The sequence below is a fragment of the Poecilia mexicana genome, unplaced genomic scaffold (genome assembly GCF_051168715.1).
Source record: "Poecilia mexicana isolate PSO_F unplaced genomic scaffold, ASM5116871v1 scaffold_14, whole genome shotgun sequence".
Taxonomy (NCBI): Eukaryota; Metazoa; Chordata; class Actinopteri; order Cyprinodontiformes; family Poeciliidae; genus Poecilia; species Poecilia mexicana.
Genome location: NW_028263383.1, coordinates 18,060,568 through 18,071,473, shown reverse-complemented (window position 1 = coordinate 18,071,473; position 10,906 = coordinate 18,060,568). Strand labels below are relative to the sequence as shown.

General features: G+C 42.6%; 1 protein-coding gene across 1 annotated transcript; it reads left to right on the top strand.

Moving 5' to 3' along the window:
- Window positions 1–2,338: 2,338 nt before the first annotated feature.
- Window positions 2,339–10,898, top strand: zbtb21 (zinc finger and BTB domain containing 21). The gene is made up of 2 exons (XM_014967676.2): window positions 2,339–2,474; window positions 5,830–10,898. The coding sequence occupies exons 1-2, from the start codon at window positions 2,471–2,473 to the stop codon at window positions 8,874–8,876; spliced, it is 3,051 nt and encodes a 1,016-aa protein (XP_014823162.2). The 5' UTR covers window positions 2,339–2,470; the 3' UTR covers window positions 8,877–10,898.
- The last annotated feature ends 8 nt before the right edge of the window (window positions 10,899–10,906 follow it).

The window sequence follows — 10,906 nt, the reverse complement described above, 5'->3', positions numbered from 1 at the left end:
GCTCAGACTCTCCAGCGTTCAGCCGCCACATAGCGAATGCATGTCTGACTTTGAGACGACGCCAGCTCACTTGCTCAGCGGCGAGTCCCTCTGTGGCCCTGTCTTCCTCCACCCTTCGTTACAGCATCCACGTCCCCAACGGACCACGGGAAAATAACGACGGCGAAGGGGGTAAATGTGAAATGCTGGATAGCAACGCTTCAGAAATCCATTCGTGGATGAGATTGAAATATTAGTGCTTATGTATTTATTCACACACACAAAGAATCGGGTCTCTGAAGAAAATATTGAAATGTTGGGTATATCCAGTTTCATACATTTTTATTGTACTAACAGTAAAGCAACAATAGCAGATCATCCATTCCTCTTACATGCAATTTACAGAATAAATTATGTTAGTTCTCATCAGTCAGTTACAGATTCTACAGGTAATCTCAGGTGAACAAAGCAAGTTAGTCTTTAAATTGTTGTAGATTTGCAACAACTTGTTGAATGGTTCCACGGAGAAAGGAGAAATAATTCACAAAGTAAAACTGGATTGGGCTATTTTCTCATTTTAAATATAAGTTAAAGAAGTTGTCCGTTTACTTATTGTTGGAGAGCACAAGTAAACATGTTTATCATACCAGAAAGTAGAGGGATGTTCGACAGGAGGAGCTAAAGTCCCTAATGAGTTAGTTTGCACACAGGTAACCATGGAAGTGCTTGCTATGCTGTTGGCATTAATGGCCAACTGTGTCAATCGTTAATGTCGTGTACGGAGGAGAGAGAACTTCCCTGCCATTTGATGTCCTCTTCAGGCCCCGTGTGGCTGCAAAAAAGAAGCAGAAGAAGAAAAGGAAGAAACTTGGCTATTAATGTTTTCATAGTTTAAACAGGACTTCTCTTCAGGTCGGATGTCGCAAGATTTCTTCTGGCTCTCTACTCATGAAGACCTCTTTATTTAATGCAATCATTTCACTGTAATGAGGCGTTAAAATGACCCTGATTAAAACTTAGGCTACTTGGGTCATTAAGCAATAATCACTGGGTACATTTGCCGACTTGCTGGTGTGCCACGATGCAACCCGGCTCAACAGAGTTCCCCATCCGCGCTCGTATCGCAAAGCGAGAACAATCGGTGCAGCATGTCGAGGATGCATTTTTGCTGAAAGCAGACGTCGTAAGCAATTATAAAGTTTTCATCTTCGGTGCTGCACCTGATCTTAGCTGATGGTGTACTGTAGCACAATCAGCTTTCCAGGAAGAGGCCTGCAGGCCTGGCAACACGTCCCTACAGGGTGAAACTACTGACACCACCACAGCGCTGCACTATAGTGACCTGGCTCCTTTTTTCTAATTAGTTTCTTTGGGGTTAGCAGCAGACATGTCATTGCATGAACGCTACACAGGAACTCCCTCAGGTTTCCACACTCCTGATTAAATGCTTGATAATTGTGATGTAAATAATTAGGCCATGATAAATTATATCCCAACTTTTTCCACGGTATGTATAATGCATATATACATGCCAAAACATTGACTTTGCTGTCCTTAAGCGACTTTGTCCTTGGCTGCTGAGGACATTGGCCATTTGGAAGACCCATTTGCAATCCGCTGGGTTTCCTTCGATATATTTCTTTTTTAACTGACTTGAATAATGAACTGAAGTACACATGCGCTGTCGGATAAATAAGATCAATCGAAATGTATATGTGATTGAAAGCTAGACTTTGGGTTCATCAGACCATAGGATATGTCTCCAAAAATAAAGTTCTCTGTTTCTGTGTTAGCAAACTTCAATCTTTGCTCATCAAATGAGTGCTGTCATTTGATGTTTGTTTTGGAGAAGTGAATTCCTCCTTGCTGGCTGGCCTTTTCAACTCACTTTGACACAAGACACATTTCACATTTCAGCCTGCATCTTCACAAGACAAGCCTAGGTTAAACTGTTTCTTAACAGTTTAACCTAGCTGGAACATCTTACCTATAGCTAATATAATGGATTGAAACTAAATTATGTTCTGAAAAGTTGCATTGTTTTTGAGATTTTCTCCTTTTTTTGCAGGAGAAACATGTCTAGGTTTATTGAAATTGTGAATCCAGCATGTCAACAAAACTGCAAAAATTTATGTTATTAGCGCCTAACTTCCTTCCCCTGTCAGTCTAACAGGTTTAACTTCTGTTAGCTTCCTGAAGGCTGTCGTAAAACAATGGTCTAAAAACGAACAACTTGAACTTCAGAGCAAAAAACATGGCGTATCTCTTTAAATTAGCCCCACTGTGAGGTCCTCCGTTGAACCCGCCTTCTGTCACTTAATCAGCCTATCAGCGCCCAGCGCACGTGACGAGCGGTCTTTGCGATGACCTCATCCCTGGTGTGGGATGACGTCAAATTCAAGATGGATGGAATCACGACAAGCAGGCTGAAAGCTACACAACACTGAATAAAGTCCTGGCTGCGTGGAGGCGAGACCGTTTTCACGACGGGATGGGTAAGTGTGGCCAGACTACGGCGTTTCTCGTTGGGCAGAATGAGCGCGGAGCCAAACACAGAGTTGCTAGAGTGCTGTTGAGGAGAAGCTTTTTCCTTTTCCGCGCTGACGTAACTCTAAAAGGGGGGATTGAGCTGCTGTAAAAGCCGAGCAGCAACGAGCCCGTGTGGCAGACTGCGCTGTGTCAGGGACGGGCAGGTGTGTGTTTTCCCTCCTTTTGAGTGGCGAAACGAGGAAAACGCCACTTCAGCTGAACATAACGGGTCTAATTCACCCCGAACTCACTCCAGCAACCCGCTTTCTGGGATTAACAGCGGCGTCCAGAGAAACGCGCTCAACTTTTCCGCTCTCCCCCGGAGTGACGGGGCTGCCGGGAGCCGAGAGCCGCCGGAGCTCCGCTGCTGTGTCACACCGCGTCCACGGACACGCAGGAAGCGAGCGAGTGCGTCCTCAACTGAGCGAGTCGTTTCTGTCCGAGAAGTTCTGACAGGAGAAACTATGAGCCATGTCTAATAAGCGCTCTAGTGCCGACAGCTTCATTTAGCTTCCTCTTTAAAAAAAAAAAAAAAAAAAAAACTGCTTCGGCGGCATTTTCTGTTTCCTCCTTAAGATTCCCGATAAGTTTAAGGTTAGAATCGACCAGGCGTTGTCTGGTTTTTAATGAATGAATGGAGCTTTTCCCCTCCATTAACATTTATTGAACGTGTCGCGTCAATGTGCAAAACAGAAGAAAATTGCTTTTCCGTTGGAAATTTTCAAAGTAAATGTCAATAAATCATGTGAACAGTTATTATTTTTGAACAATGGATTAGACTGGAGATGTATCTTTAATAAATGATTTTAACTCATTGGCATATAACTCGAAATATTGCAAACAGCAAATAATGTTATATACTATACACTGCATACACTGTATAAAAAGTATAAAAATTTTAACAAAAAGAAAGAATAAACTGGCATGAAATTTAAATACAGTATGACATGAAGAAATGCTAGTAAACAGAGGGAATATCAGTCCAAGTCATGGTTGAAGTTACAGAGTTTACACATTATGTCTAACTATCCAAATTATTTATAGACAGTTTTTTCTTGCAAGCAGTATTTTCAGATTTAAAGTTCAATGGAATGCTCATATTTTATTTAAAGTTACATCACTTCTGACTTATGACAATTTTTAAAATTAGTATTTTCTACGGCAACTTTACTTTTCTAAAAATTCTTTAAGTGTCTTTTTGTAGCACTCAGACATATCTTCTGGAGTACTACATCATATTCAGAGCTGTTATTTACATCTGAGCTAGCTATTAAAAACATACTCCTTTATGTTCTGTAAACTGATGATTTTCATTAGTGCAAGCATGTGTAAGCAGACATGCTTTTACTGCATTGGCCATATATTTGGTGTCACTTTTTATGTTTGTCTGTTTACATTCCTAAACAAGTTGCAGCACCAAATCAATGCATGATCCTGAGCTTGGATTCATAAACGGTGTGTCGGTACGAGATTCTGAAAGTCCGGCAGCCTTCCAAAGAAATTCTGCATCACAGCAACTGCACAGAAATTTAGGATACTATGATCTAAGCGGTACGAAGATGTAATTGTGATTCATTTAGACACGTACATATTTTTATCATTAATAATTTATTGACTCTGCTGTATTTTTTGTGACCAAAATACTTTTTCCTTGTTCTAAACGAGGCCTTCTTTTATCCTCTCTGTTGAGGAACTTTGATCTGCTCTTTGCAGGATGGCCTCAGCACCCTGAGGTTTATGGCTTTGCCTCTGCTGAAGCGCCATGTTATTTTTATTTATTTTTTTATTATTATATGATCAGAGATAATTGTCTGCACAGGTTGGTGTCGTGTTAAACTTCAATTGAAGGGTGTTTATTTATATATATATATATATATATATATATATATATATATATATATATATATATATATATATATCTACTTCCTCCATTGACTGGTGCCTGACAGCAACTTGACAGAACAGCGTTTTTTCCTGTACTCAGACTGATAAAATGATGTAATGCCCCATAATTACCAGTGATTGTCCGTGGTTAGAACTTGTTTCACCGTGTTTAAAAAAAAAATCTTCTGCTGTCTGTAGATCAGCCAGTAAACACGTCTCTGGGTTAAACTGCAGGCATATTAATAGCTACGCTTATTAGTTGGGAAGTTGTTTTTTTTTTTTGTTTTTTTTATTCTTCTGAATATTAGCTTTGAGCAGTCCAGCTTCCTGTGAAACACGTCAGAAGCGATAACCAAGAATTATATCGTCTTTTTTATGTCATTTCTTGAAAAATACTTTCGATAAATTGCTACAGATGTCCATGAACAATCAAAAAAATGGCAACGTTAAACCTCAATGACTTTTAAAAGCAAGAATTTGGCCCTTACTTTTGAATTTATTGTGGATTTCCTTTTAATCCACATATACATATAGGCTCAAGCAGATACATGCTAACATTTGATTCAAGCCACACGCTTTTTGTAGCTTCGACACAGTGCTGGGGTAAGTCTGAGTAAGACTGCATTTATCAGTTTTATTGAAATCTTTAAGCTCTAAAATCAGAAAAGAGTGAGATGATTGAAACTGGGCCATAAATGGGTGACCCAGAAGGACAACAGCACTCCCAAAGCCACATAAAATTGGTTTTGGTTTAAGGATAAAGTACGTTAACATGAAGCTTTTAGAATGCACCAGACCTCATCCTGTCTGAAAATGTGTGGAAATGCTTAAAAACGCAATAACCAAGTATCAAAGCCACTATTTTACTACGACCCTCTTCATGGCTACAAACAGCTGGTGGTTTCACTGCAGATTACTGAAGGACATTTATCCAAATGAAACAAAAGGATATGTTCGCATAAATTTGATTTTGTGGGGAAAATATGTTGCCCTATTTGGATTATGGAAAGTCTAAAATATATATGTTTAAAACTTATTTCAAATAACTTGTTTTATTTTCAACCCCTCCTGGAAAAAAAAAAGTAATTGTATCAACATATGAAAACATTTAAGACAAGGATGAAAAGTGAAAAGTAAAATCAGTTTTATTACTTTCCACAGTTTGCCATTAGATGGCATCTTACATCTGGTAGATTTCTGAGAACGTCTGGCTTTTGTGTAGTCTCTCTGCGTAAAGTTTAGAAGGATCACCTGGAGGCTGATATTTGCAATTACTGATAAAAATTAATATGTGTTTAACATCATATTGAGTTGAACAGACAGAAACAAATCAATCATTATCTTTTATTTTGTTTATGCTACGCTTTTGGTACATTTGTAATGAAAAAAATCAATATTAAAGCCTGTGAATTAATGCACATCTGTGTTCTCTTTCAGCCATGGAGAGCCTTGTGCATTACAGCAACCCCTCCCACGCCCTCTCCGTGTTGGGGCTTCTCAACGAGCAGCGGCTGCGGGGCCAGATGTGCGATGTGGTCCTGATTGTGTCAGACCAAAGGTACCAGGCCCACAAGAGTGTTCTTGCTGCCAGTAGCGAGTACTTCCAGTCTCTTTTCACACGGATGGACGGAGACTCACTACGAGTTGTGAACCTGGACTTCTGCGAACCCGACGCCTTCGAGATAGTTCTGAATTACATTTACTCCTCCTCTCTTTTTGTGGACAAAGGGAGCCTGGCAGCCATTCAAGAGCTTGGCTACAGCCTTGGAATCCCGTTTCTTACAAACATTGTGTCAACGAGGCCTCACGCGTCCTACTGCGTGTCCAGAAAGCGTCTCTCGTACTCGGAGGGGGATGAGAACGATGCCCAGACAAGGAGCGTTATTGTGTGTCGGGTCCAAAACAACACAGCCCACCCCTCTCACTCAAATTATCAGGGAAAAACATCAGAGAGATCTCCATCTCCTTACTCTCCTCGAGGGGCGGCTCAGCTTCCATCAGAACACAACTCACATGAGTCGGTCAAGAACTCTGAGACCAGTGGGAAATCATCCGAGCAGAGCAAACCGCCGGAGAGGAAGTCCAGATATCCATATTCCACCATACTGAAAGAAAATTTATCACACATCAAATCAGTCAGGCCTCAGCTGACATCATCGGTGTCTTTTAGTGACGCTGATGTGCAGCACATCAGCCTGCAGTCTGGTTCTGACCAGGAAACCAAAGAGGAGATCGAAGAGCTCGACCACCGCTACCGTTATAACGTTCCCTTCCAGGGTCAGGCCAGAGAGCGGAGCCAGGCCACTGACCGGAGCGGCCCACTCATAAAAAGCCTTCTCCGGAGATCACTGTCCATGGACAGCCCTGTTCCAGTTTTCTCCCCAACGCTGGAACTCAAAGATCTCCAAAACCGAGAACAATCAGTCGTCAAAATCGCCTCAAAGGCATCAGGAACTGAAACATTTGCCCACAATGGCAACTCGACTAGAGCGTCCCCTCTGGTTCTCAGGTCCAAGTATCTCAACAGGTATGACAAGGAAACTCAGGTAGAAGGACACGTCAGTGTGAAAGCCGAGCCGAGCAGTCCCCTCGCCGATCCCATGGACATTGTTCGGATCACGGTCGGAGATGCTCTGCCAGTTAATCTCAAAGACTTGCAAACAAATTACAGCCAGGGCTCCAGGACAGATTTTAATCTTCCAGGTAAGAGGAAGGAGCGGCCTGACAACAGAAGGTACCCATTTAAGAAAAGTAAAGTATTCAAAGAACACGTTGCTTCACAGGAGACGGAACCTCAGCATGCAAATAGCGACCCCGGTGAGAACAACGCAGAACCACCTCCCAATAAGATTTTTAAATGCTGGAACTGCCTGAAGGTTTTCCGCTCCAGTGCCGGGCTGCATCGTCACGTCAATATGTATCACAACCCGGAGAAGCCGTACGCTTGTGACATCTGCCACAAGCGCTTCCACACTAACTTCAAAGTGTGGACTCACTGCCAAACCCAGCACGGGGTGGTTCAGAACCCAGCGTCGTCCTCCAGCTCGTCTGTGCTGGACGAGAAGTTCCAGAAGAAGCTGATAGACATTGTGCGAGAGCGAGAAATAAAGAAGGCTTTGCTCTGGAAGCTGAAGAGGAATAAGCAGGGTTTGCAATCTCCTTCTCTTGCCAAAAAGAGATCAAGGTCCAGCTTTGTGTGTCCCTACTGCGGCAAAGTGTTTGTGTTCCAGTCCCAGTACAGGCAGCATTTAAGGACACATCCTGCTGAAAAGCCTGACCAGGACACGGGGAGTGAGAGCGTCCTCTGTACGGAACAGGATGAGATCCTTCAACAGGACAACACAGACACTGGCGTTTACTCCTGCAGGCTATGTAATGTTAAGCTGTCATCACTCGTAGAGCAGGGCGACCATGAGAGAGGCTGCCGACACGCAACCGTGTGCCCGTACTGCGGCCTCCGCTTTTCCAGCCCGGTTGTCAAGAAGGACCACGAGGCCCATTGCAGGTACAAGAAACTGACATGCCTGGAGTGCATGCGCACCTTCAAATCTTCCTTCAGCATTTGGCGCCACCAGGTGGAAGTCCACAACCAGAACATGACGACTGGTAAAAATCAGATTCACCTGAAGCAACCAGAGAACAACGAAGAGGCGCCCGACACCCTGGGAGAGGAGCCTTACAGCGACGAGCCTTCGGTGCCTGGGAACTTTCCAGAGAACATCAGTTACAGCGACTCACCGGGTCCACCCATGTATGACTCGGAGGACTCCTCGTCCTACGTGCCCGAGGACCTGAGCATGGGCCACCACGGCAAACTGGTTGTGAAGGAAGAGCCGCTGGAGGAGGCGGTCAGTGAGAGGGACGGTTCAGAGGCTGGGAAAGCCGGGCTTGAGGAACACGGGGTGCGGCCTTGCGAGAAGTGCGGCAACCTCTTCAGCTCCCGCAAAGACCTGGAGCGACACCAGGAGCTGCTGTGCCACATCAAACCGTTCATCTGCCACATCTGCAACAAAGCTTTCAGGACCAACTTCCGCCTTTGGAGCCACTTCCAGTCCCACATGTCGACCGCCAGCAAGGTGGGAGCCAAAGAGATGAGCATGCACGCTCCTCCGCTGTCTCCCTCCCCGCCTCTGACCCCACAGAACTCCGAGCGGCGCTCTCCACAAGCCTCTGTGCTCAGGTCCCCTCAGGCACCAGCAGCGGCGACCATCCCGGAGGAGTCGAGCAGCCCAGAGCCCTGCGGCTCGTCGGCGGGCAAGGCGAGCAGGCCCGGGTCGGAGCCCAGCGGCCACGGTGGCTCCCTGTCCAGATCCAACAGCCTGGAGAATCCAGGCAGCCCTCACGAGCCGGACACGCTCTTCTACCACGCGCCGTCTCTGTCTGCGCTGACGTTTAAGAGGCAGTACATGTGTAAGCTCTGCCACAGAACCTTCAAGACGGCGTTCAGCCTGTGGAGCCACGAGCAGAGCCACAGCCACATGTAGGGCTGACGGCGCCGCCTTTCCCCAAACGCCTCACGTTAAGACGAGCACATCTCGGCATCCACGAACCAGACTCTGAATGTAAAGCTTCTTTGCTTGCCTCCAGTTGTATATTTCAAAGTGGCCATGTTTATTAAAGGTGTAAAGATGAATGTGCAATCAATTGTTAGGTTCCTCTGAGATGATTATAAAAGCAGTTAATTCTTTGAAAACTCGTATAAGGATATATCTTTTCAACATCTTTAGTTGTTTGTATTTACCCAAGTATGTGTTTTGTAAAAACAAGGTACAGAGTTGTTACCCTCTTTATTTCAGCTGGTTTTTCTTTATTTGTAAATGTGCAGCTGAAGAAGAAACGGCCGCGTACCTTTGTTTTTGTTTTTTTAGAGTGTGTGTGTGTGTGTGTGTGTGTGTGGAAGTGTTTTAAGGTTTTCAAGCTGCTATTAAAGTAACTAATAATGCTTTTGCATTTATGTTGGCTCTTTCTCTTGGTGTGAGTGGCGTCCCTTAAGATACTATCGGTGGCCTCGATGATGTAATCAATATGCACTTTGTTTAAAAGCTAAACTCCGTTATAGGACAACGCGGACAGCCGTGCTTCAGATCATCTAGTTGTATGAAGTGAAAATGAAATGTTAAAATGATCTGTTTTTCTCAGAATGCCTTTTCAACATTCAATGTGTTCACTGGATAAGATTTCCTGTGTTGTTAAACAAGATCAAGCATGTAGTTAATGGATGTTTCTAATAATTATCCCAATAAATAACCTTCAATTAGGCGGTCCAGTCCAATCATTAATCAAGTGTTCTTATCAATAGAGAAAAAAATGTAGAAAAGGCATTAAATAAACTCACCTTTTACGGCTGCAGCATTCTGAAGAAAATGGAAAACTACAACCTTTAAGAAGATTTAACTATTATTTCCCAGTTTAAGGAATCATTGTTTTTAACCAGGTTTCTAGTCCGGGGAAGAAGGTAGATTTAGTGAACCAGTTCAGTGTTGATTATGTTTCGGATAAGATTTCAATATGCAAAGCACTCCAGCTTGTTTTTAAACCAAGCAGAATAAATGTGTTCACTTTAAAAAAAATTGATTTTTCTAAATTCCACGTTTCTTATGTTGCTGCTGCAAAAAGAATGAATTTATATTAAGTCTTTTTCCACCTTTCGCCAGGCCTGCCAACGCATTTCTGCCAGTTGGAACTAAAAGATGATGATACGGTTCGTGTTTTTTTAGCTGTTCTTTACTGTCTAACCTTAAGATTCTGCAAACTGTTTCTGTTTCTCAACGCTTTTCGCGTTTAAACCTGGAGAACCATTCATATGGACAACCAAACGCTGATGGATTTACTCATGCTTTACACTGTTTTGATGGCCTTATGTGGTTTTTTGTTTTGTTTTATTGTTTATCTTATAATAAACATAAAAGCACAAATAATTTTCAGAGAACTTGTGACTCAGGCATTTTAAGGTGGTTAATGTTTAGATGGAGTAACCCACAACGAGATGATCAAATTTATAAAAAAAAAAAAAAAGAAAAAAAAGATGATTATGATTGTATTCCAGCAGTTTTACAGTTGTATTTAGTATATATTCCTGCTTTGGTGGATTAAATCTTTAATTTATCCTGATTGCTGCCATTTAGAGGAAGTCAAAATTGGTTTCTGTTTCTCATATTCTCAGCAGAAAAAAAAGCTGCATAGTGATGTTCTGCAGAAAGTCTGTATTGCTACTAGTGCTCTTAATATCTTGTGAGAAAAAAATTAAAGTTCCACCGAATTGATTCAATTTGTGTAAATGGAAGTGTTTGTATTCTCAATTTTGTACCTTTTTTTTGTTGTTTTGTTTTTGTTGGTAAACAGAAGTTGGATCTTTTTACTCTTCCTGTGCTCTTATTGCAATAATTGATATTTGTATTGGCATTGGTTGCATAAATGTTGCTTTTGGAGACTTTGGTGTTGAAGTTTTCTACGTTTATTTTGTGCTACACTTCTGCAATAAAGAGTTAACAGTGGAGTAAAGATAACGACCAGC